General features: G+C 34.3%; 3 protein-coding genes and 1 long non-coding RNA gene across 5 annotated transcripts; 1 reads left to right on the forward strand and 3 right to left on the reverse strand.

Moving 5' to 3' along the window:
- Positions 1-332: 332 nt before the first annotated feature.
- On the reverse strand, positions 333-2,059 carry LOC122299811 (probable protein phosphatase 2C 72). Its single transcript, XM_043110268.1, has 2 exons — positions 1,493-2,059; positions 333-1,236 (listed from the first exon to the last, which is right to left on the reverse strand). The coding sequence occupies exons 1-2, from the start codon at positions 1,760-1,762 to the stop codon at positions 955-957; spliced, it is 552 nt and encodes a 183-aa protein (XP_042966202.1). The 5' UTR covers positions 1,763-2,059; the 3' UTR covers positions 333-954.
- Positions 2,060-8,104: 6,045 nt separating this feature from the next.
- Positions 8,105-11,961, reverse strand: LOC122299894 (glycosyltransferase BC10-like). The gene is made up of 2 exons (XM_043110374.1): positions 10,763-11,961; positions 8,105-8,983 (listed from the first exon to the last, which is right to left on the reverse strand). Exons 1-2 carry the CDS (start codon positions 11,279-11,281, stop codon positions 8,345-8,347), a joined length of 1,158 nt encoding a protein of 385 aa, XP_042966308.1. The 5' UTR covers positions 11,282-11,961; the 3' UTR covers positions 8,105-8,344.
- Positions 11,962-15,104: 3,143 nt separating this feature from the next.
- Positions 15,105-21,066, forward strand: LOC122299093 (protein EARLY FLOWERING 3-like). Of its 2 annotated transcripts, none has more exons than XM_043109022.1 (4): positions 15,105-15,873; positions 16,413-17,242; positions 19,552-19,603; positions 19,723-21,066. In XM_043109022.1, exons 1-4 carry the CDS (start codon positions 15,637-15,639, stop codon positions 20,755-20,757), a joined length of 2,154 nt encoding a protein of 717 aa, XP_042964956.1. In that variant the 5' UTR covers positions 15,105-15,636; the 3' UTR covers positions 20,758-21,066. The 2 variants fall into 2 exon arrangements, with proteins under 2 accessions (XP_042964956.1, XP_042964957.1); XM_043109023.1 differs by having other exon boundaries at positions 15,106-15,849.
- A 376-nt stretch (positions 21,067-21,442) lies between these two features.
- LOC122299094 lies at positions 21,443-23,439 on the reverse strand. The gene is made up of 2 exons (XR_006239579.1): positions 22,958-23,439; positions 21,443-21,905 (listed from the first exon to the last, which is right to left on the reverse strand). It is a non-coding gene; the product is annotated as an uncharacterized LOC122299094 (long non-coding RNA).
- Between the last annotated feature and the right edge of the window lie 4,468 nt (positions 23,440-27,907).

The following is a 27,907-nucleotide window of genomic DNA, read 5'->3' on the forward strand; positions in this document are numbered from 1 at the left end:
AGTTTTAAACCCGGATCCGGATTTAAAATCCAGTACCCGGACCGGATTAATCGGGTTTTTCGAATCCGGATGCCGGCCTGAATTTGACCCGGGTCGAAAATCGGAACCTATACCGGATTCCGGGCCGGGTCGAATAAAATCCGGCCCGATTGAACAGCCCTACTCCACCACCACTCTTGCTGCTGCTTGTTCACTCTCTGCTTCCCACACAATGGATGCAACTTGATCATTACTAAGAACATCACAAACCTACATTTTTCATTAGACCCCCTTTTTTAGATGTTATTCCTGAGGTTCTTGATCCCAGATATAAAATGAAAGCAGTATGAACATTTTTGAATATGTAAAAAGGAACATTTCATTCGTATGGCCTTTACCCCATCAGTTGCAAGAATTATGAATTGGTCGTCGGAAGTTAGGCGGTGATACTTGATTTCCGAGATGGCAATGATATGGTCTTTGAGTATGAAGTCTCCGAAAGCTCATGACATGGCAAGGCCCTGAGTGTCCTCATGGGGCAGCCATACCCGTTGGACGTGCGGTTCATGGTTTAGTGCAGCCACCCGACCATTGCAGTTCCTTATTCTTTCTGCTTCAACTATATCAAAATGGAAATTGGTCATTCACTAATGTGGGAATCCACTTGAAATAAGGGAATTTAGTAGTAACAAGGTGGATGAAAATGACAGGTACCAACATAAGGAAATAAGCTCTTACAAGGCAAGCCTGGCTTCCCGGAAGCCAAAACAGCCAGGCAAGTCTTTGGTTAACTGAATAGTCTCAACCCCATTCTTGGTAAGTTTCCCCAAAACAGCCCTCGAGTCCCCAAGGTTAGCTATAACAAGATCTTGGCCTTGCTTAAAATTTCAATCATCCAAAACAAAACATAGAAAAATAAAGATAAATTACTTCTCCAAATCAATTTAAATACAAAACAAACCAAAAATAACTTGTTCATATGTGCTTAGTCTCTTTTCCTTGTCTTATGGCAACAACAGCAGTGGTTCCACTAAAAGAGCAGTCCAAAATCTCTTGAAGCTCTATATCCTTATCCATCAACTCGAAGACACTGATACAAGCCCCTTTCCACATATAAAAATTAACCTTTGAGAGAGCATTCTTTAGGCTAAGTAAGAGTGAAGGCAGCTGGTTACATACAAGCTCGCTCACTACTTGACCATTCTTCCCATGCCCATCAAAAACACCACACAGAGCTCCATCATCCACTCCATAACCCTAAATTATGAAAAAAGAAAAAAGAGCCATTTCGATGAAGGATCCAAATAACATTAGTACACATTTGTTTAAACCTTTATTTCCTATTTGTTTGATTTTGCAAAAGAAAATGAAAAATGAAAACTCTAAAGCCAATTCATGTAAGAGAAACAAACTATAGAAGTAATCTCTTTCTCAAGGGAATGAAAATCCAATTCAATCTCAATCCAAGCAGTTTGTAAAAACAAGGACCATAGATCAGAAACCGTAGACAAACCTGGTAAAGATTAGCTGCATCTTGGTTTAGTCCTTTGCTACCTTGCTTAGAGTAAAGAGAACCAAGACCATTAGAAACATTATTTCCTTGGATGAATATTGCATTTTCATGGCCATCCTCAGCATCATGAATACTCAAGGATGCAACTGATAAACAGATTTCCATTACAGATGAAATTATTTTATTCTGTTTTCCACTTACTTTTACAGTCCAAGAATCAATGAAACCCAGTTTCCTCAGTCTTGAATTTAAGGACCCCCAAGTGAGCATGTGGTAGCAAAAGAATTTTGTAAAGGAGTTGAACTGTAGAAATGGCTCCCAGAGAGGTCTGAAAGTATACTTTTGGGTTAGTTCCCTATTTCACTTTTTTAAAAATATTTGGCCAACTTTCACTTGAAGGGGAGGGAATATGAGATTTATATGTTTTTATATGCTGGTTCTTTTTCAGATACATTCTAATCACATGTCAACTTGAAATTTCTAATCCATCCTGAGAGCAGAAAACCAGGGCCGGCTGGAAGGTACAAGAATGAAGAAACTAGGATAATTACCTGAGGCCCTATTAGAACAAAAGGTCCCCTAAAAATACTATTAACATAGATTCTCTGATGAAAACTATTTGTTTAACTAATAATTTATTATTCTGTGACAAAAACAATTAATTACTTATGAAGAATAGAGACCAAGTCTCATGCTGACCATATACATTATTTTCTATAAAGGGAGAGCTTAGCCTATTTTTAGGTATATAATCATAGAAAATAATTTTTAGCTTAGTCTCTTGGTCTCTGCATCCAAATAATCCAATTGATGATCCATTATAATCTTGACCTTTGTTCTTCAAATTATAAAAATATATTTGTAAACGATTATGCGTACCTATCTAATATAATTAGTCAGAAAGTCATACTTTAATGAAAATTATATCAATTTAAATTTTAAATATGAAGGTAGCAGTATTGATAAGCAAATCGGTATACAAATTCACTTGTACGTAGTAAAACTCATTCAAATTTGATCAATACTACTTTTTATCTTATAGATATTGCCATCCCCAACCATGTTTATTCATGTGACATATTTTAAAGACTCTTAATGGATTCATGCGTCTGCCACTTAAATGAGAATACGGAGGTTCGTGCATCACAAGCTCTCGGGTGTTGAAGAATATGTTGGGTTTGTAAGAATTTTCCTTATAAGAATACGCGCATTGGAATATTATGTCCATTTAGAAAAATATGGCCGTCGAAAGAATATTAACGTTGGCATTATATTCGAGAAAAATTGTCATGTTATATTTAAATTAAAATAAATATTTCAAAGAAATTGAAATAGATTTAGAGAGTTTATTATATCATATATACTTTTGAAAAGTGACTAACTAAACAAGAAAAAAAGTGAATTCTTGTCAAATTCTACTAAAAAATAGTTAGGTCACAGGTAAATTGCTCTGGTAGTTTAGCTTAGTTTCCAGAGTTTGCCTACAATCCTTCAATTGGAAGTCTTGTCATTTACTGATTTGACTGGATTTGTCATATGCTGATTTGGCTGAGAACAATCCAGACCATCGTAGAATCAATCCATCGAGGTTTTAAATCAATCAGGACTCTGTAGTTTCATTCCATTATAAGACAGAGAGAGACATTTGGAATCCAATTACAAAGTGTATAAAGATTAACAAGTCATTCCATCTTGTTGGTTAACAGAGAGTTAAAGAGAGACAATGCTATCTGGATCCATGATCATTTCAGGACTATGAGGAGTGGGTGGTCCAAAATTGGGAATTAATTGATGGTCTCCAGATCAAGCCAGATTTTTGTAGGCTGACCACTTCTGATTTTGCAACAGAATCCCTTTTATTGAACTGCCTCTGGATTTATTCAGTAGAGCTTTCTTGAAATGTTCTGTGGAATTCAAGGAAATGTTCTCTCAATCTTATAATTCTTAAAAATTATTTGTATCTAAGAGGAATCAAGCAGGAGGAACAAGCTACCAAAACCAAATTCTTTACCATTTGAGCCAAATCTTAGGTATATTAGAGTTTGTGCTGAAACTGAGGTTTCGTTTTTTTCAATTGAAAACTAACCAAATTGCGAGTCTAATTCATGACAAATGAATTTGGGTACCTTAAGAGAAGGACCACAAAAAAAAAAAAAAGGGTATTGCTTTAAGCTGCAAATTACCAATCTTATTAATTTATAATATTATAAATATAGTAATTATTTTAGGGTGCAAAATATAATTTGTGGTGAGAACAAATTTACTAACACATCATAAAAACTATGATAGATCTCATCATTTATATTCCAATCAGATAAAACTTTGCTAAAATTGTCCCTCCGAGTCTCTGACAATGAGTGGAAAATGCCGGGGATCCCGCTAGAAAGTTCCCTTTTTTTTATTAGTTATTGAGAAATTATTATTTAATAATATTATAAATTTTTTAATTTTTAAAAATATTTAAAAGTGTAAAAAAATGATGTTTAAAAAAAAAAAAAAAAAAAAAAAAAAAAAAAAAAAAAAAGGCCTAGCGGGAGCTCCATCGGTAGGCGTAGCAGTCCCCTAAAAGCTAAAGCCGGACAATCAAAATGGAATCAGAAAAGGAAGTTTCTGGACCTCAGGTAGACATATGGCAAGAGATTTAGGACATGTCGCATATATTCCGTCAAATCGAATATGATTTCTTCATTCGCTAAAATCTTAAATAAGATTACTACAATCTTATTCTAAAATCCACAATATTTAAAAAAAAAAAAAAAAAAGGGAAGAAACCTCTCCCAATGCTACTTTCACACAAGCGCACAAACATCTTACCTTTTAAATTTCGCCAAGATTTTCAGAGAATTTTCAAAAAATGTTTAATACAATCCCTTGGATTCCGCTTAAGGGGGGAAAAAAAAAACAGAAATTGAAAGGACAAATACAGAAAGGCAGCAGATCTACATAATATAAAAATAAATAAATTATTTACTCGCAATGATAATAATGGTAACAATCCTCAAACCACAAGAACCATACTAGATGCATATCGTCTAAGCACCACGCTAACAAAGCTCATAAAAAACCTCACTACTAACATACATGACTATAATCTCTAATATCAGCTGAACATACAAGGCGAGATAGAACCAACTAACGAACAAGAATGGCGTGTAATGAAAGCCTCGGGAATCTAGGAGACTTCTAGACCACCCTGCGCCCAGATCCGAAGGCAAGAGCCACGAAGGCGCCGAGGAAAGCGAAGGCCAAGGACGGGGAGGTAGAGACAGCAGGGGAGGTGGGGCTCGGAGACGGGGCTTCCGTGGTTTGAGCTTGAGCAGCTCCGAAGAGAGAAAGCATAGCGAAAGTCACAGCCAGGAGAGCCACGAGCGAAGCCTTGGAGACCGCCATTGGTGAGTATTGCTTTGCTTTCTTGGGGTTTGAATGTGTGTTTGAGAGAGAGAGAGAGAGAGAGAGAGAGAGAGAGAGATTTGTGAAGGTGAAAGAATAATGATGGGGGAAGCGTTATATGTACACGGAGAAAGGAGGAGGAAGAGGTTAGTGGCAACGGCTCACAGGCTGGCGAGTGGAGGTGTGACAGCTGGGGTTCCTTGTGGATCCGCTGCTAACGACGTCGTTTTGGAAGTGCTCAAATATCAAGATCTCTATAGAAAACAAATCGTTGTCGTATCTGTCTTGATATGAAATCCCTGACGCGCACGATTTTGTTACTCGCGCATTTACTTGCGATGGGTTTGGGCGTTCATTTGACGCGTATTGGATAGGGGTGCGGTAGACTGTACTCTCCGAGAAGGGAAGTTGTTAATACGAAAGAGGGAAAAATAAAAAACGGCCAAGCGGATATCATCATTGCGATTCCGTTGGAAGCATGAGGAGGGAGCCACGAGAGTCCAACCTGTAATGCGGCTTTTAAGCTAATTATAAAGTGACAAGTGGATGGTCAGAAACCACTCTATGCTTTTAAGTAGAGAAATAATGGACACCGAAAAAGTTTTATTTATTTATATTTAGTTAATGGTTAAAGAAGTATTATTTAATAATTTTAAGATTTTTTTAATTTTTAAAAATATTTAAATGAGTTTATAAAATGTTTGAGAAAAATAGAAACAAAAATTAAAAAAAAGTTTACACTGTTCGATACAAAAGAAGTGTAAGATTTTTGACGTTTCTAGCACCACTTTTTTAAGTAATCCTACAACACATTTAAATATATAAGTTATACACTTTCTTTTAAAATAACGAGATTTATTATTAAAAATTTATTTATTTTATATAAATTTTATATTTATTTATTTTAATAAAACAATACGTTAGATTTATGTACTTTAAAACTCTAAATATTATTTATCTTAAAATTAAGTAAGTTTTTCTACTTTTTTTTTTTAAAAAAAGATAAATTTGAAACTTTATGATAAATTATTTTTTTAATTGGGGCCTTACTTTCTTTTAAATGAATACGATAAACTTGCACATCTTATAACTTTATATAGTATTACTTGTTAAATAAGAGAGAAAAATATTGAGTATTTCGATGTAAAAATATTTTATAAATTTATAATTGATATGGATTGAAGTAATATTTTATATTATAAAATTATTTTTATTAAAAAAAATATCTTATATAATATATCAATTAATGTTAATTTATGAATTTAATGTTGTGAATCTCTTTATGTATCGGTACTTTTCAAAAGAAAATGATATAGGCAATGAGCTATATCTTCGAGGTCATTTCATTGGTAAGTATTGACATGTACACGGAGAACACGCGAAGACGAGAAATGGAGCAAATAGTATTCTGTTTATTCATGATTCATATAAGGAAAAAGCTAAAGTAGATAATGTCTCGATGAATTCTTTTGACAATTTTATTTATTTATTTATTTAATAATTAAGGAAATATTATTTAATGATATTATAAAAAATAAGAGAATAAAAAAATAAAAATAATAATAAGACCAAATGACCGTATTCTTCATATAAATAGTGCACGAACAAAAGTATCGTATATTGTATTATTCATACTATACTATATATTTTAAATAATTTTTTAAAATAATAAAATATTATGCATGCCTTTTTAAAGATAATAAAAGGTTATAAATAAAACAAATAGAAAAGGTTGATTATGTCATGCCTTCATATTTAAAAGAACATATATAATGAACTTTTTAACTAAATATAAAATCAAATTCCTATTATTTTATTTTAAAATTCACCTTTTTGCATTTAAAATACAATTTAAGACAGACATAGTGGCCAACATCAGCACGTCTTTATTCTTTTATTCGAGGTATTGGTAAAAAGATACGAGAGGTGTACGGTGAGGATTTGGAGATGATCTCGATTCATGATTTAATAACAAAAAAAAGTAGTTTTTTCGAGAACCTTCCTGTTCGCCTGGGTTCTATGGTAATTTGACTCGAGAACACAGCTGGCACGCATGCGTTGTGCGGTACACATTAGTCCATAAAATAAAATAAAAGAAAGTGATGTTATGAAATTACCATAATCGCCTTGTTCGTGGTTGCTTGCAAAAGCATGGAGAGAAGAATCGCACCTAATCCTCCCTCAGTGAATATATGATGTGTTCATTAGAGTGGAAGGGACGCTTTAATTGATGGCGTGGGATGCCAGCTTTTCCTTTTTCCCAATCAAGGGACATGTTTGATAAACACAAATTATCATGGACATTATTGGAAAGAAACATTATACTTATAAGTATATTGACATAGTAAGTATAACATATGATTATTTAGATCTCACAATTAACACGACCAAGATGGTAGTTCAACTGGTACGAATTAGTATTTTATGGTTTTAAGGTAAGAAATTTGAATAAAATATAAATTGAAATCACTTATAATAATAAAACTTGACATTTAGGTCATGAGATGAGTTTTAGATTAGTTAAATATTTTAGAGGTACTGTGATGATGAGCTCGTTTTTTAAGTAGTAGTTATGGTTTAAATTGGATATTTTGTAACGGAAAAGAGCTACTATGATCACGCCCATAAAAGATTGCTAAGAAGGTCACTCCCACCTCCCATTATCATTGAGAAAAGAGTTTATAAGTAACATAACTTAAGTAACATAACTCACTATGACAATGGTTTGCTCCTTTACTTTCTAACCATGCATTGTAAATATTACAATTTGATATGATTTAATATGATACGTTAAATTATAAAATGATTTTTATTGTATAGTAAATTTAATATATTATACCATGTCAGTTTATGAATTGAATTCTGTAAAATTCATCTGTGACTATAGCACTTCTTTTCCAAGATGGGATTAAACTTATGTTTGTAAATGGCTAGAAATATGATAGGATTTACGAGAATATGAGATTTTAATTGTTGATTATTTATAATTTTCTTTAAAATCTAGAGTTGGCGTGGAAATGAGGGAGAAAGAAGGGGCCAGATGGCCGGCGAGTAGGAACCTCCCAGAAAGGCAGGTGGTGGGTAAACCAAAGTAAGAGAGAATGAGTGAGAAAGGGCAAAAGTTGTTGGAATATCGGCTTCAAGTGCATAATCAGACCAACAAATTCTCTTTATTCTGCTGTAAGGAATGCTATGTTCATTACACACAACAAAGAGAGAATATCACCATGCAAAAAAGTGAATTTTCTCTGTACATTTAGCATTGTTCTACACAGAGTGGCATGGCAACAGAACTCAATGCATGCAAGAGGAGCAAAGAAAAATGACATAATATTATGTATGGAATTTAATTGATTATACCATTCATGACACAAAAGAATTTGTCCTACAATCCTCAAGAAAACCTGTCTCTGTCCTGTTCCTTTGTTCCCTTCAATATTTAAATGATTGTGGATTTTACTGTCAGAAGCCCAAAACATTTGGTGATAATTGTAATAGAGGTTCCATGGCACTTGGAGCAAATTTTCTTGCAAATAAGAAACAAATTGAAGAGGATTGATCATTGTAAGTGCAGTTGTGACCCTCCAAAATTCTTTTGAAGAACTGCTCTGTGATGTCTGCTCTCCCAAAAGTAGCCGGGTGAGGGCCACCTCTCGACCAATCCACCCAAGTAATGCTTCTATTTGCTAATAGATTCCCTGCTAGAATGGTTAGCATGGTGGGGAAATAGTGCTCGTCTACGTAGCATGCCGGTCTACAAAACCGTTCGAATTTTGGGTAATACATGGTATCTTCCACAATACTGATGGCAAGCTTCCGGTTCACTTCGAACCATTGAGATCCTTTCCGCCACTGAGTAATATTTACCTCAGGTGCCATGCTCTCGTTATAGCGTCCTCTCCCGAATTTCCCGGGATCATCAAATGCACCCATGTAGCTATACTGGGATTTCATTAGATAGTGGCGGATGACACTGAAATTATAGAGAGGAATGCAGGATTCAGAAAGGAGAATGAACCATTCATTAGAGATGTCAAGCAAAGCATTGGCGAGGAGTCTTCTCTCAGCATCACACATACTCATCCTTCCCCACTCAGAGACCTGCGGATAAAAAATTATCAAAATCATCAATTGCTTATCCCAATACTAGAAATCACGCATAAAAGAAGTCCACTTTTGAGCAGAAAAAATGTTATACAATCAACCAAAACCAACATAAACATTCAAGAGTTTAAACTGAAGATTGATGCCACAGCATCAATTTTATAGGGTAGGAAAATATAGGGTAAAGAAGATTGGTGCTGGTTCCTCCAAAGCAACTATACGAACAGAACAACATAGAATTAAAGAATCCCTCAACTTTCTTACCACATTCAATAAGAATAATAACATAAAGTTGACAACTACTGTTGCTGCTCTCAGTTGACATGTGAGCTAAAATCTATACCATTTAGCAATCACAATAAGATTTACCTTGGCTTGCTACGCTGCCCTTGTAACCAGTTCACTCTAACTAAGCAGTTTCTAACTGCTGCTTCATCAAGGAACATGATTTACGTGATAAAAGTGTTGCCCATGGCAACTCACAAGGACAAAGGGGAACCTATCCTATGGGCTAAGTTTGGCTCAGGCATACAGCTGAACTTGACCACCCAACTTCTACTCCTTAACCAATTTGTCATGGTCTGCCCACCCCAGCATGTGCACAACATACCACCATTTCAGTGTTTCACATGTGACCTACAACACAAACTCATCAAGATTGGTGTCGGCAAGCCACATGCAGGTATGGTCATTAGAACCTGTTTTTCTTTAATATGGAAAATGTAGATCATATGACAAAAAATTTTGTTGTTTGATAAGTAATCATTTGCCAGCATGATATATGTGCAGTGCACCTGTGCAAAGATTATATGGAACTGTGTAATAGGTGTACTCTTGTTTTGCACTTGGGAAGCAAACAAAACTCGTGTAATGCAAGTAAATATCATTAGTCTCAGAAAAGCTTTGAACCCATATTCCTGCATCTTCATTTAGCCAAAATTCATCCTTGCTCATAACAGAAGCCCATATATAGTAACAAAACAAACCTGGATATATCATTCCAGCTAAAACCAGGATCATAATGATTCAAGACATGATTGGCGGCTACATAAATCCTTCTTAGCTTAAATTACAAAATTAGATTTGCTCATAAAAGTGACCTCAATAAAAAGAGGGAAACTCCAAGAGCACACAATATGAACTCGAGATACTGCTGCCATCACACATCTACACCCCCACTTTCCTCACGTAAAGCAGCCCCTCAATGGTATTCATACCGTGGGAGCTCTAAGAAGCTTAATAAATGCATAAGATCTTACAGTTAATCTTTTTGCCATAGTTTTAAGACCTAAGGGAGGCAAGGGAAATGGTTATGCAAGTTAATCCTTTAAATTAGCACGGTGAAAGAAACAAAAGCATTCTAATGTGTCATTTTGCGATCCCTCTTGTGTGTCTCTCAGGAGTGCCAAGTTGTGTGAACCAAAAGAGGAATTTATGCCATGGGTAAAAATCACCAATGCTAATTATAGTGATTCATATCCAATAAGCCCAAGCAAGAATCAACAAAAATAGGATGAACTCGGTAACTGAAAAAAATAGGGCAAAATAACATCCTCCTTCAGGAAGATTTCTCTCCAGCATTGAATTATAAGAGACAACTTTCTACCTCCACTTTCAATGAAAAAGTATAAACTCACACCATAATCTGCATAAGCAATTTAAGTATTCAAATATGACGTCAAGGGGAAATAATTAGAATTGAAATGAAAACAAATGCGGGATTTGTATTAGAATATGTAACCACGAAACAAAAGAATTTAACATAAATATTGATACCTGACTAGGGATCTGTCTCCTGTAAAAAACTGATGAAGGCAGGAAGTCGGCCTGGAATGATGGCAGCGAGTGAACATAAATAGAGTAAAGCTCTTCATGCCCCTTCAAAAACCTCTCCCAGATAGGTGCCAGTGGCAATGGCCCTTTAGTCAAGAACATGAATGCAATCTTGGGAACTCTCTGGAAAGGATACTTCTTTATCCGAGGTACAAAAGATGCCCTCCACAATAGTTCCTTATCGGTCATATTATGAATTAAATTCAATGGCGGTCTAATCCATTGCTTCAAACTCCTCGGTTCCTCATAGCACGGCTGGAATGTGGACTTAACCGTTGTCGGCACGCCATTGATACCGAAGTACCGAATTGTGTATATACTAATAACAGAAAAGGTAACGCACAGAGCCAGAAACGGCACAAGTATTCGAAGCAGCCTTAGCTGCGAGGTTTTAGATTGGTTTGTCCTGTTTATAACCGAAGGTTCCTTGCCTTCCTCAAACGGCACAGCCCGTGATTGCATATTGATACCACAAGTACACTACAGTTAAACTTCTGGGTTCTCTCTTCTTTAACACCAAACAGCGTTTTCAGATCGAAAAACATCAAAGAGTCAAAAATCTTGGATCATTATCAACTTTTTCCATTAGAACTAGCAACCAAGAGTCCTAAATTACTACTTAGAGCAGAGAACTCGACATCATTCTAAATCTAAAGACATGGTCTTCAACATAGAAACCGTTCCAGCAGAAACAGTTGCAGATCTGGAGCTGATACTAAAGTGCCAAGAAACAAACTTGAACGCTTATATTAATATAATTTATAAGCCAAGCATACACAGCAAGTACAGCACATGGGTTTTCAATAAATATAGAATTTCTCGAGGGAAGATTCGGACATTTTCGAATCCAACAAGGGGTTTGCGTAACGTACCAAGTAGCAGTTGATGTATAAAAAATTGCAGATCGCGCTGATTCAAATATTCAAGATTTGACAAATAAATGCGGGCTTGGAATCTTGGATTGCGTAAATTGTGTTACTCGAGAGTATCACGGAGACCCTGGCCAATACCCGTTATATGAAAATTAGGCGCAAGAAGATCAGAAAGTCTGGCACAACTAGAGGCGAGACAGAGGGAGAGAGACAGAGACCCAGAGTAGGCAGTGTAAAACTTTGAACATGATTACTGCCCATTTAAAAAACAAAAATTCTATTATCATTCCCACGCATCGCATTACACTTCTTCTTTTCTCTTACCAACCGTTTAGTATATAGGTAATAAATACAAGAGTTTAATTAGTTAATAACAATTAGTTATTTTTATGTACTCGTTATATACTTTAAAGAATATATAAAAATGACTGTATATAATAAAATTCGTTAGTTTAAAAAAAAGAAAAATCTAATTATAAATATAATTGTACACTAATCTGCATACCAATTTAACGTGATTGGTCAAAAAGTAGATTTTATTGAAAACAGTATTAATTTAAATTTTGAATATGAAATAATCAGTATTGGTACGCAGATTAAAACACGACTTTGCTTATATGTAGCAAAACTCTTAAAAAAATAAACTCAAAAAAATGAAAAAAAAAAGTGTAGTGTATAGTATATGAAGATGATGAGTAGCAAAAATATTTATTAAAAAAAAAAATTTACTCATGGCCATGGGTCCTGACTTTCCCTTCTGTTTGTGCCCTTTTGTTTTCTTTCCATTTTATGTCTCTGTTGAAGTTTTGTTGTTATTTTGCTTTCATTTTTTGTTGAAATCTCTCATTTTCCTTTTTTTGTCACTCCATTTAGACAGTAAAGTTGGAACCTTCTTTTTTTTTTTGTAAGTTTAATTTTTTGTAATTTTGATATTACATCTTTAGTAGCTTTTATGCTGTGAACTACTGAGTTTTTAAGCTAATATGTTAATAATAAACTTATCATGCTTGGAATTGTCCTCTCTTTTCTTCCTACCCAATTCCATACCAGTGGGGCTGCATCATTAACTAACTAGAGTTGGTGGTTGGAATTTCTTGCTCTATGATGGACTGGTCATGGTCCAAGCCTTTATGTGAGGATTGTGAAAGCAATCGAGGTTGAAGGTAAAGAACAACACAGCCACGAGCAATATCTTATATTTAGGAAAATTATATTTATAAATCGGTGGGTAGTATACATCATAATGAGATGTGATGTTTACAACTCTCTAGTCCCAACAAAGAAATCCCACTTTTTACTTTCCTTTTTTTTTCCTCATTACCTTGTGTAATATTCTACTATTCACTAACTAAGAGAAATAATCTAACTATAAAATGATCATATAAAAAGAAATTTACAAACTAATATAGCTTGATCTGGTTTGTTAGATTGTAAAATTACTTTTATTATAAAATATATATGACGGATCATATTAAATCATGTCAGTTTGTGAGTTCACCTTTGTGTAATCCCTTTATAACTATAGCACTCTTCAATATTTAGTAATATCCAAATCCAAAATTAGAGCAAACCCTATGCATATTTTATATGGAAAAATATTCTTGCAAGTATATTTTGTGTACCAAATTGTGCATCAATATTAATTTATAAGACATATGTCAAATGAAACGACGTGAATTGAAGATAAAGATAATTTTATGAGATGAGAGATTTTCTTCTTCTTTTAAAATTTTTTTTATATTTTTTTAAATAAAAAAATAATCAACATACGAATTAATACACAAAATATATTTATACGTAACAAAATCCATTTTATATACAGCACATGCCAAGCATTGACCAATACCTTACTATAACCAGAAGGAACAGTTTTTTTTATTCTAAGAACTCGAAAATTTGCAGTTTCCTTGAGATCTCCATAAAAGAAATGCCAACTGTCTATAGACTATAGCTTTAGCGACAGCCTCTGAATCGAGGATGTTAAAGTACATCTTTCACATTTCTCCAAGTCCTAACATGCCAGTTGAAACTTCTGTATCTTGTATTTATATGCTATGTTCCCAAGCTGGTGCTCGAACTGATCAGAAATTAGCTGTAGATGTTGCTGGACCGAATGGACTCCAACTCAAATTTTCACATGTACATGGGGTTTATTAGGCTGGATAAAGTATTCTTCCGCAACAAGAATGAGGTCACTTGAATATGCAAACCCTTAAGAATTGAGTGCCACTTTTATTAAAAGAGTAATGTTATATATAATTATTTTTATATATTTTTTATATATTTTATTGATATAATTGATTATATTAATTTTTTTAATACACAACTAATCATATCAAAAAAATAGATAAAAAAGTATGTAAAATTGAGTATACATAAAATTTTTATTTCCAAAAATATGGTATCTCCCAGACATTTTTTTATGGTACAAGGCTTTTGTTCATTCGAGAAGTGGGAGGAGAGGGGCCGCTTCAAGGCTATATTTAGATGTTGAACTGAGTTGAGATAAATTAAGTCTTTATGAATAGTAATGAGTTAAGATGATAAAATGATTTTTGTAAAGTTTAAGATGTGTTTGGATGTTAAGATGAGTTTAAATTTATTTATGAGAAATTAAAAAAAGTTATGGGTCTCACATCTAAAGAGGTGTTGAGTTGAAAAAAATTGTAAGTTTTATGTATAAGAAGGTTTTGAATTGAGATAAATAATTTAAAAATTATGTATTTAAATATTAAATTCAATTTAAAATTAAATTAAATTCAATCGATTTCAATACAGTCTAAGAACTAAATGGGCCGAAATGGGTTTCTATTGTCTTATGAGTGGACTAAAAGGTTGTAATCAAGGGTCACAATCAGGGCAGTGCAAGCAACCATTTTGACGCTTTTGTAGGAGTTTCCCACTTTCACTATTTCCATGTCCTCATTTCAAGAAAATTAAGAACATTAACATGATATCTAGAGTCAAAGAGGTAGATTCATTGACAGCCCGTAGATGACACACAAGATTGAATCGGGAGAAACATGTACTGTTTGCATGCACAAATGCAAGTCCACGTTTGAATTTGATCGACGCTTGAGACGCACACAGTCCTTATCGTTTTGGTAGATTATAGAGCAACGACACGTACACCTACAAGTGTCGAATCCACACACACCTAAAAGTTAGGTAGAAAGTTCATTTGGTTTGGTGGATGTTTTGTTTTATCTTTATCTTTTTAATTTTTTTTTATAATTTTTTCTGTATATATATATTTTTTATAATTTTTTCAACCTCTCAACATAAAAGGGCTTAAAAAAGGATTGAAAGAAGGATTTAGCAAATCTAAAAGAATTATTATTTTTTTATAAAAAAAAGAAAAGTTTAGAAACAGGTCATTAATAATAGTTGAAAAGGACTAGCGAAGGGAAGAGGGGGGGCCACGACTCCGGCACTTTTTCCACTCCCTCTCGTAACTCGTAAGATTACGATTATCTTTCATGAGGAATCCCTGATTCCCTACAAACAAGCCCACTTCTCTCTCTCTCTGTCCCCTCTTATTTGCATTTGCAGTCCTTCGCTTGTTCCACAGTTCACGCTCTGTTGCTCGTTCCTCCATCACTTCCAGCGCTAAAGCACCTTTTTTTCTGAACGCTGAGTTCTCAGATATCCCTCAGCTTCCCAGAAAGATTTCTGGTTATTCAGGAATCGCTTCGTGTTCTGAAGGAAATCCCCACTTTGGCATTCTGGAAACGTTGGTTGACTCCAAGCTTTGAATTTTCTGCAGGTTGGTTTTGATTTCGGTGGTCTGATTGGATTGTGGGTTTTCCAGGAAAGTCGGTCAATTTCTTAGAAAGTAAAGTTTGGCAGTTCCTGGGCTTGGTTATGGATTTTTGCTAGTGGTTTTTGGAATTAGAGCTGTAGGGAATGGAAGGTCGAACTTCTGTTATGGGGGGGTTTTGTTGAATGATAAAAATAGAGAAAATGAAAAGAGGGAGGGATGACGAGAAGATCACGGAACCCATGTTCCCAAGGCTTCATGTTAATGATACAGAGAAAGGAGGGCCAAGAGCACCTCCAAGGAATAAGATGGCTCTCTATGAACAACTAAGTATTCCCTCTCAGCGGTTCAATCAAGGGGTCTTGCTTCTTAACCACCAAAATAACGCTAGCAACTTGGTATTCCCTGAATCCTCAAGCCAAGTAATTTTTAGAACTAAGAACTTGTATCTTTGCTTTGTTATTTACGGTTTCTTGTCGAGTGTTTCTTACTAATTTCTTGAGTATCAAACATATGTTTAGGGTAATAAGTTTCCGGGCTTGATATCGGTGAAGTCTTGTATTAGTCATGTACCACACTGCGATTTTAATTAGATGATTTAATGATAAATCACAATGAAGAATGATAGAAGGCTGAACAATCAGATTCTGCTTTATTTATTAGGTTGAGTGTTGATAGATAGCTCATGATTAGGTTTTTCATTTGTTAGGTTATACGCAGATTGTTTAGACTGCGTATAACTAGCTTATGTTTGCTTCTGCGCTCGAATGGTGCGTCTTTTTTCTATTAGGCAGTATGTATATTTGTACGTGGATGCTAATTCGAAGTCCTTCCTCTTGCATTTTGAACGCATTGTGTATTTGCATGTGTGAAGGGAGCAGCATATCTGCATGTGCCAACCCTAGGGTACTGACTTGGTTCTCATATCTCTGACTACTGGGAGCAACCTATTATGTTTCAGGGGAATGGCCTTGAAAGAAACTTTCACTCTCCACTTCACATACGTCCCTCAATGCCCATTCATCAGGGTGAGAAGATTCTTCCTCACCGGTCTGAAGGATCAAGTTTGAATAATTCATTGGTGCAACTCGAGCAGGGAAAGAAGGTTGGAGATGAAGATGATTTTATTGTTCCTGTATTTGTTCAAACAGGGACAGAGCAATACTGTAGTGAAACTCAGAACGGTATTGATAGTGGAAAACTCAGTCCCTTCTGCCCCACATATTCTAGTTGTTCCATAAAACACCAAAATGATTGTGATAAGGATCCAAATTTGATTACGTCCCCTGGCCTGAATTTGAGACAAGAAGTGAGACGTGAGAATGAAGAGGACCCAAACTTGAGGGTTCCAAGTCATTCTGTAAAATCCACAACAGATATGTCGACCCGAGAAAAGATTGAAGGGCTCCTGAAGGAATCCAATGCAGCTCCGGTTCAAGAGTATCATGATTGTCCTATAACTAATATTAACAATTCAGATGATGATGCTTGTTTACAGCAAGAGACTGGATTTGTCGAGCCTGTAAGGGATGTAGACAAGGGAAATGTTCCTCGCCCAAGAAGCATCACTCACTCGGGGGGAAATGATAGCGGTCCCTATGAGCCTGATAATGGCAGTGAATATTGTGGAGACCAGAACATGTCACTACAAATGGGAAATGTAGACAAAAGTGATGATGTTTCTGAGACCTCCATGGTGGATTCTATATCAGAATTTGATATCTCTCCGGATGATGTTGTAGGAATAATAGGTCAGAAACATTTTTGGAAAGCTAGAAGAGCGATTGTCAAGTAAGTCTGCATTTATATTGATTATCTACTCGAATGCTTTGCCTCATGGTGGTCTTAAATCCAAGTATACCATGTGAAACTTCTGTCCTTTTTTTTTTTAACATTAAAGTTGAAAGAATATCGGTAACTAATGAATGTAGCATCCTCATGCTATCTCAGTTGATGCGGAGAAACAACCACTAAGAGATGATGTTAGAGGGTTCAGAGACATCACTCTCTCCCTTTCCTTCTCTCTCTCTCTCTCTCTCTCTCTCTCTCTCTCTCTCTCTCTCTCTCTTTATTGGGTTATGGTCAAGAACAACAAATTTTGAGAAAATTATGAAATTTGTTTCTTGTAACTTATAAATTAACACTGATTAACTCAAGTTTTTACTCTCAACTTTTAGGTGCTTTCTCTTTTATATGTCCTGTTTATTTGGGCAATGCCTATTATTTCTTATTAATAAATTTTTAACGACTAATAAAAAAAGATTTTGCTCTCACAACTTGTGCTCCTACAAGGGAAACTTCAACTTTTATTTCAAAGCTTTTATGTTAGGATTCTAAAATTAAAGGAACTGTTTTTCAGTTTTCCTGTATCCATTGCCACTCTATTTTTTTCTTAGTTCCATTTATACAAGTCACGTTCTGATTAAAGAATTTGTATAGGTCATCACTGTTTTTGGGCTAGGAAACTTGTGATTGATTGTTGATGATGACTGAAAAGATATTAGGAAATTGATTTCCTCTGTTTGTGTATGTGATATAAATTGAAGAATATCTTATTTTTACTTTATTGGAGAAGTAAAGTGATCACTATACTGGAAAGTCTGTACTGCTATCTTGGAAGCTTCTACCACTCAACATTATGAGGTTATATTTTGTCAGGTTCTGTTGATTTAAATCTTCATTAGATTTTGTTTGCAGTATGAAATGCTATAAAGAGAGTATACAAATCCATTTGTTTTTTCTTTTTACTGGAGTTGCAATTCTGGCTTTGAGGGAGAGAGAGCCCAGTGTTCAGTTCCAAGATCCCTTCTAAAGTGGTATTTTTGTATATACAAATGCCCTCGATAATATTTTAACAGTGGATACTGGATTATCTTACAACAGGGAGATGTGCTATCCTAATAGAGGTACTTTGCACAAGGCGACCCCCGAGACAGTGGATCTTCTCATTATGCATTGTTCATTCCATCTGCATTTTCCGATCTACCTGTCTCGGTTTATTGTTGCTTAATCCGACTGACCACTGGGGAACTTTTCGTACCATGACAATTGAGGGCATGAAGCAAGAAGAGGAGAATGTGATGGTATAGGATCTTTGGAGCCGTTGTTGGGTGGATCTTGGATTGTATTGACGTTGTGGAATTGTTGGTGCACATGACTACGGGCAGATAATTTCCAATACTTAGTATTTTGGTGTTCTGCACTAGAGGTTCTTGTGGGGTTGGGATTTATATTCTTTTTATCTGCTCCCTAAGCATAATGTTTTGATGTTCTGTCCACTTAAAGAGAAAAAATTTGTAGACGAGTACATGCAAATCACAGACCTCCATCTGGCATTTCTCATTTGGTTTCAAGATTGTATGCGATTAACTAACGAGTTACTTATATTTTCTTATTGTAATTATTTAGATCTTTTACTCAGAACAAAGAAGTGTAAGTCATGTACATTGTTTGAATTGCAAATTGGTTTATGCTGTTTCCGCTGATTATTGTGTTAAGTTTTGGCAAAGTGATTCTTACAAAACTGTAGAAGCATGGCTGTGCTAGCATCTCAATTTGAAAGTTTAACACGTACAATCATGTTTCTGATGAAGATGTGATTTGGTAAAGTTGTATCCACTCCAATGACTATAGCAGAGGATGCTGGTGTGTAACGTTAGAAATAGGTTCTCGTTATTGGTGAACTCAGTAGGATAACACATAGTTTGTATGCAGAGATCCTTGTCTCTCATCTTCCTTTGAAAATACAAATAAATAGAACAGAGTGGTGTTCACATATGCATGTACGGATGTGAAAATGCATTCACCTAAAATAGATGCCCAGTAAGCTTTGTATTTGGAGTGAGGATAAGTGAGGGACTTCTTAAACGTCATTTCAACCCATTAAACAGGTTACTTAGTCTGTAATTGCACATCCACTTGTGTGGGTTGCTTTGGTCTATGTGATGGTCCTTCAGAAAATGTTATCTGTTGGTTAATTCTGCTTTAGTGCCCATTTGATTTTCTTGTATTACCTTTGGTTGCTTATATGTTTATGGAAGCTTCATTTGAAGAATATCGTTCAATTAAGTTCTTGATGAAACTCTTGCTGCTCTTTACAGTCAGCAAAGAGTGTTTGCGGTGCAAGTATTTGAGTTGCATAGACTGATAAAGGTGATGTGGTCTCTGACCCTGTTAAGTAGCTGCTTGTGGTCTTAACTCCTTTGCATATTTATTTCGTATTTTTTCATTCACATAAGAAGCATGTAGCTTAATTATTAACATGTGAACAGGTCCAACAGCTGATTTCTGGATCACCGCATCTTTTGCTTGAACATGGTACTTTTCTAGGAAAACCTTCATTGAAGGGTCCGCCTGCAAAGAAACTTTCATCCAAGTATATTGTAAAACCACCATCACACATTGCGAAGTGCAAAGATGATTCCAAGAAGTCAAACCATAAAATGGAACGTTCTGCAGAAAATACAGTTGGGAAGACCTCTCTTTCTTCTGTGAAAAATGGCAGTCAGCCTTCATGTTATGGACCTTATATTGGAAACTCACTGCCAGCTCCTGTGGCTACCGATAATAAAATGGGTCCTTGGTGTATTAATCAGTCACCTGGGCATCAGTGGTTGATTCCCATAGTCTCTCCTTCTGAAGGACTCGTATTCAAGCCCTATCCTGGACCTGGGTTTATGGGAACTGCTTATGGAGGAAGTGGACCTTTCAGCCAGGTTCCCTTGACAGGTAACTTAATGAATTCAGCGTATGGGTTTCCAGGTCATCCTTGTCATCAGGGAATTGGGAATCCTCCTGGTACTCCTCCAGTTGGTTATACCTACTTCCCTACATATGGCATGGCGGCCATGCATCCGGCCATGTCAGGTTCATCTGTTGAACAAGTTAACCAATCTGCTGGACCTGGCTCACATGGTCAAACTCATTTATCTGGAGCTGGAGCCAACTTTAACATGCAGCATCAGACCTCACATGAGCCAAATAAAAAGGATGGAGTTATTTCCCAAGTTGCTAAGTTTCAGGCTACTAAAGACAGGGAGTTGCAAGGAACTGAAGGAAGTAGAGCTAGTAGTCACCATGATAGACCACGAGGTGTTGGGACAAGTTGCACTTCTGAGGGGAGAGATGCACTTCCACCTTTTCCTATTGCTTCAGTAGTCCTAGAGGCAGCTCCTCAGCCACATGAAGTTGACCAGTCGACACGAGTGATCAAAGTTGTGCCACATAATCCTAGATCTGCAACTGAATCAGCAGCTCGGATTTTCCAATCTATTCAAGAAGAGAGAAAGCAGTACGACTCAGTCTAGCTCATTTTTTCTACTATCACATGATCTTGACCTTATCTAGTTGATATATGTAACGACCTTCTCTTTATTACAGTATTGTAGCCCACACGTTATATTCACATGTTGACATGCTTCTGGACGATAGGTACCTTGAATATATGTTATCTTCAATTTTGTGTTGGCCTGACATTTGGGTAGGGGTGGCATTGCTCTGTGGAGAGGATGGGTTTTCACTCATGAATGTGATATAGTGAGGAACTTGTAACTTGACCATACTGTTTGGTTAATTTGCTATGCTCAATTGCTCTTTTAATGGTTGGATTTTTTATATCTCCAGTGTGCATCTAATCATCTCAACAAAAATTTGAATGAATTCTTCAGGTATAGGATATGTATTAATTTCTAATATTATAAGACATGAAGTACTATTTATGCCATCATTTAGAGAGGATTTTGGGTAAAAATTCCCGTCTCAAGATCTTGAAGGAAAAAAGCTTGAAAGGATGAAGGCTGCAAAATGTTGTTGTTATGTACATTTTTGGGCCTGATGACCTAATTAAGGATTAACCATGACTCTGAATTGAGAAGGCTCCCTGATAAAGAAAAAAATCTTAGAATATATTATTTTCATTTATGCTTTTTCCAAATAAGAGAATAACATGTACTGTAACATTATATAATAGTTGATGCATGGCAGCCAATGAAATAACAGAAATGCACAAGCACAATCACACAACTTCTTCAACAAAATATTATTATTTGCTAATTTTTAATGATATGACATCGTTGAGAATATTACATATCCGTGCTGTGAGATGACTTAATAATTACTCAAAAAATATTTATTTATTAATTTTTTTTTTCCAAAAAGCTTACACGGGTATGGAGTCTGGACACCTATACACACATTAATTTCCTAAAAGAGAAAAAAGGTTAGTGGGATGCAATCGAGAAATTGGCAATCCACAAAGCAACACATCCCATCATCCATAATGCACTTACGGACTCTGCAAAAAGTAACCTTAAAAAATTCTCAAATTTTTGATACTGCAATCACTGAAAGCCATATCTCATGTCCATGCCGATTGCACAAGACAACAGGCCAACAACTCCCAAGGATCGATCCTCCATGCATGTGGACAACTCGACAGCGTCATCACATTCTTTACCTTTTTTAATTAAAAACGAAAAGTAAAATAAGATTAGAAAGATGAAATTCTATATTAAATTTAGGAAAATATTCTAATTTCATAAATTAATATAATTTAATATGATTTATCATATTATAAAATTATTTTTATTAAAAAATAAATTTAAGGAATCAAATAAAACAAAAGTGATCAATAACATCCTTATTCAATAAAAAAGTGTGCAAAAACGAAGTCTAAAATGGACCTGCAGAAAGGCTGGCAAAGCCTTGAAGAATATTCTTTTCTGTGGAGATGAATTTGAAACATGTTAACATCACCAATCACGATTGACCAACAAATACTGATTAACAATGAAATAGATCCTCCCTCCTAATTACCTTCAAAACTCTTAGAATAATATTAATTAATATTAAAATAACCTATTGAGTTATAACAGTTAGCCGTCAAATTTATAAAGGAAATAAAATGTTAATATAAAGGACTTCCTCTTATTAAGAAGTATACATTTCGTTTCATTTTTTGGTGAAGAAAATGAGATATTGTGTACAAAAATATAGAATGAACAAATAGCAAACTATCTCGAATAAAGGAATTCTTAAAGAGGAAACAAAAGGAAACCTATAGTGTATACTGTATGCTTTTAAGCTGATTTAATGGTGTTGGGTCCAGGTATATGTTGTAGGCGAGGAAAGAGCTATAAGCAACTAATGAAAATGATTGAGTGCTTGGTAGGCTAGGAAAGGGTAGAGGACAGCCAAAGATATAGTCACAAGAAATTTATGAGGTAAGACGACTAGTTTACTTTCACAAAATTTTTAATCTTCCTTTTATTTAAATATTACAACTTTTCTAAATTCTTATATAAAATAAAATAAATAATTCAACTTTTTCAAATCTTAATATAAAAATAATATTAAAATAATATATTTAAATAATATTTTATTCAATATTTAACTTTAATTTCAACTCATCTTATCTCATCAAATAAACGAGATAAGAGATAAAATTTAATAAAAACACAAGGTACAGTGTCTGGGACAGAGCCCAGGAGTTGTAGTCGATGCGTATACCGTATGCTTTTAAGCTAATCTATTGGCATTGCTCAAACTCTCGATCTGCTTGATGAAGGTTTTCTCTTCCCTGACTCAAGTCTCAATTCTAATGCCCTTCAACTTTTCTTCCTTCAAGTTTGGTTCTGATATAGTTTGACCTGTCTCCTTAGGTTTGAATTCAGTCCAACATGTTTGGTCTGGCTTCAGAACTTCCTTGAGCCTCTTCATCTGTTTGCCAACTCCATGTTGAGTTGGGTTTTGCCTTTTCTTCTTTGTGCTGTTGGTATCTCCAAAATCTTCAAAGAAATAGGAAAGGTCAAACTTCATGGGAATGATGAAAAGGGTCTCTTCATCAAGAGGAGGCCATGGAAGCCCACAGAATTGTTCTTCAAGGTCATTGGAGTTGATCAGCATGTTGCTAGGGTTTTGCCTTGTTCGAAGAGAGTAAACTTGATGGACCGTAAGAGAGAGGTGTGTTGAATGGAAGAGAGTTGGGTTGGGAGAATGTTTTATAGAGGACTTGTGGAGTTGAATACTTGAATGGGTCATACGATGTGTTCTTGGCGGTGGTAGGCGTGACTTGGGAAGGAAATTAAGAACGCTGTTGACCTCGCTTTTGCTGACGTGCCACGCGGTTGTGTTGTCATAAAATAAAGTGAAAAAAAAAATTAATTTTTTAAAAGGACGTGTCATTTACAAAGTCTCGAAGGAAATTAGAATTTTGAATTTTCAATACTTTGATATTAACACGTCATTCGGTAAAAATCGGTTGTCAAAAGGATGCACTAGAAATTTCGTGACAATGCAGCTGAAGTCTGTTAAGTCACCGAAACTATGTATACAAAGTTACAAAGGAAATGTTATGTACAGTCATTTTTGTGTATTCTTTGCGCACTTCACTAATATGATTGGCTGAATTAATTTTTTTTAATACACAACCAATCATATCACTGGAGTGCGCAAAGGAGTCCGCAAAAATAACTGCATATAAAATTTTCCAAATTACAAACCCAAACTTTTATAAAAGAGTGAACTCCACGTTAGAAAAATGTGAAAAGCTCTTTTTTTTTTTTTTTTTTTTTTTTTTTTTTTATAGGACCCACATTTTTATAAAAAATAAACTTATACAAAATTAGTACGAGCACTTTTAATGGTTTACGTATCCTATTTTTTAAAATATATTATTAATTTTTTTTTTTATTTTTCATGCTAACTTTTACAATATACTATATATCAATTTATCTATTTTTTCTTTATATCATTTAAATGTTATATTATTTAATAGTTTGTTGAAAAAAAATATAAGGAGAGAGAGACTATTATTAGAGACAAAGCACATGAAAAGAGAAAAATTAAATAAAATATTTTTATATTTGTATACAGTTCATGCTATATGTAGCTACATTATAGCAAAATGAAAAATAGATAGATTTGAAAATACATTATCTGAGGCAGTTTTGAACTACTTTTCTTTAAAGGAAAATGCTGGTCTGTCATCCCACTTGTACTGCTACAATGTACCATTGGGTAATTTTTTTTTTTTACTTAATGATTAAGGAAATGATTTTAAATGTATTTGTATATTTGTTTTTACTTAGTGATTAAAAAATGTGAAAAAAAAATAAAAAATAAAAAAACAATTGGATGGCACGCCTAGCAGTATACTCCAGATGACATAATAGCCGCACCCTTTCTTCAAATTTTACATAAAAATCAGGTTTACAAAACCCATTATGTTGTAAATTATTGAAAAGAGAGCGTCTCAAAGATAAAGAGAGAGAAAGAATGAGAGAGAGAATTGCTATTCAATAATCTGAACTTAGAAATATATCCATATATATAGGGGTATAAAGGTCTTAATTGACGGCTAAGACCTGGTTAATAATGACGGTTAAATATGGTCATACAATACAAGTTAGTTTATAACACTCCCCATTTAAATGACCATATTTAAAGAATATGCCTCGTTAAAACCTTGCCAAAGAAAAACCCTGTGGGAAAAAACCAATAACGAAAGAAAAAAAGTACAGTATTCATATGTACAGCCAAGTGCTTTAGGATTGCCTCATTAAAATCTTGCAAAGGAAAACCTAGTAGGATAAAACTTTAGCGAAAGAAAAAGAGTACAATCAGCACAAGTCTTTAAGACATTATTCCCCCTAAAAAGTGCATGATAATAGGTTTTCAAGTCTCCGCATTCTAATGTCCTGCATAATCTTCTTAAATGTTACAGTTGGTAATGTTTTAACGAATAAATTTGCCAAATTATTACTTGACCGTATCTACTTGACATCAATTTCACATTTTTCCTCATAAATTGCAATGATCTTCTTGTGTAGATCCGAAAGATAACCTGCATCTGTATATCTAACTAATTGTAGACTTGATCAATGTTGATAAAATAATTACATATTCAAGGCTTTAATTGCACTAAGATAAGGTACTTCAAGACCAATAATTTTTTCATCGTTGTCATAAGGACGAAATGGATCTTTCTGCACATTAAATGATCAAGCAACCATTGGAGTACTCAGGAGATGAGTTTTGTCCATATAAAAGTGCTTCAAGACTTTATAGTGAAAGGTCTTTGCATTGATGCATCTCAATATTGTGTACCAACTCTTCAGTTGATAATGTTTTGGTAAACAAATTCACCATATTGACTCAAGATCATTAAAGTCACTACTCTTCTAGAGTTGTGCTCTTCTGGAGTTCTTGTAAATAACATAGTTAGTGGAGAATTCATCAAAATTAAGCCGCTAACCTCCATATTCAACAAAAACGATGGTCATCTTTTTAGACTAAGCATCGCAGGATCTTACAGCTCTTCTGCAGCTGTCAGGCGCCGTAGGGTTATGGTGTTATATCTCTTGTCTCTTGTAGAGAGATGTTTCACGAGAGATGCTGTGAAGTAATAGAGATGCTTTGTCATAATTTTCTTTATAAAATAAATATTCAGCTCATCTTCATTCGCATCTCATTTTCTTCACTTTTCTGTAATTAGTCTGCATTCTTACTCTGCAATCTCTTTTCTGTATTCTTACTCTGCAATAACTCAGCAATCTTCTCATGACTAATATATGAGGTATTCTGCACCTCGTTCACCAGTTGTTTATACTTCTACCGTAGGTGCTATAATGCAACACAATAATGATCTGACTAATAAGTCAGATAATGAAGCTATCTACGAGCTTGTGAGTCTCGGTACCCGATACTCATCATCCATTGTCGCATTTTCTCAGCAACTACAATCCAAAACTTGTGGGGTTGACAAACTCCACGAGAATATTTCTATCCTCCAGCGATTTCTTCTGAAGTCCAACATAAAGATAGAAGTAATAAAGTAAAAGAATATGAATTTAAAATCCTTGTTTAAATCTTTTTTTCGATTGTCTACTCCTTTAGATAGGGATGCTATGTAGATTTTTGAAGAGCAATAGTGTTTAAAGAATGAGGCGAAGAGCCTCAAATTTTTGTAATTTTGTTTCGATATAATAAAATAATATTTCATAAATATTCATATTGTATTTTTATCTTCTGGTAGATGCTATGTGTGCTCCATTTTATTTTCCCTTTAATAATGCACACTTCTTACAAAATCGTAATATGAATCTGAAATACTAATTGTATTTAAGATATGATATTTCAGAACTAATAATTTCATTCATCTCCCCATTGTTCCACGTGCGTTTGGATTGTTTTATATCATATAAGGATTTTTGAAACTTGATCAAATACATATTTCTTGATGTATTCAGATTAGAAGTTTCAGGCATTTTATATCCTTAAGCGATTTTCATATTTATGTCATGATCTAATGATCCATATAAATATACAGTGAATCATGCAAATCCAAACTCTCAGTAACTTTCAAGCGTGGGAAGACTTTATAGTAAAAGAATCTTCTGGGTCTTTTATGGACGTCCATATGAAAATTTATTCGACTTATCATAATTGATTTTGGATGATCAAGATAATCATAAAAAACATACAAATATTTTAAATCATATCACTTTTTGATGCATCATAATATTTGATTCAATAATTATATAATATCATCTTAAAGAGAAAGCTGGTAGTTTTTCCAATACGAGCTTCTGGCCCGAAATAATAAAAGTATTATAAAGATATTCATTATGACGTCCAATCTCTTAGTTTCTTTGAATAAAAATGCATCATTCTCTTCACTTCAGGAAATAAAATGATATAAATTCAATATCATTCATTTCAGGGAATGATGTGGAACTATTAGGATGTGACTAATATTTTCTTAACAAAAACTTATTATTTTGTTTAGCCACTAGAAGATCAGATATAAATTTAGAATATATTGTGAACTTTTGTACTAGATATTACTATTTCAAAAGCACATTTGAGACATTCATTTAAACATATATTCTTTAGTGGCTTTTCTCTACACGATTTCAATTATGTAACTTCAGGTGCATTAATCATAATGAGCTTTTGGTACACGTATCACTCATTTAAACTATGAGATACTCAATAAAATTATTGATTTAGGGCGATCCTTCAGGAATACTCCATTTCTATTCCAAGATGAATCTTATCATCAATAATTCATAACAAGTATAAAAAGTAAATAGAATTTGTATATAAACTATGTGAATAAAAATTTACCACAGATATAACTGAAATGTAAATTATGAAAATTTTAATTCACCATATATATAATTGATATGTAAACTATGTGAATAAACATAGAATTTTATCAAATAATAATAATGAATATAATCCTTAATAATCATCTTGAAGATTGCAAATAATAGATTGAAAAATTTATTTGAAATAAAAGACCACTAATTTCAGAATCATCAAAACCTTCGTGACAATTTGGCACCGGTTCCAAAAGATAGAGTAAGAGTGGAACTCTTTGGTAGGATCAAAGCAACCTATCATGCAAAGTTGGAGGATGTGTACGCCGATATTTTATTTTATTTTTTTATTTTT

The sequence above is a fragment of the Carya illinoinensis genome, chromosome 16 (genome assembly GCF_018687715.1).
Source record: "Carya illinoinensis cultivar Pawnee chromosome 16, C.illinoinensisPawnee_v1, whole genome shotgun sequence".
Lineage (NCBI taxonomy): Eukaryota > Viridiplantae > Streptophyta > Magnoliopsida > Fagales > Juglandaceae > Carya > Carya illinoinensis.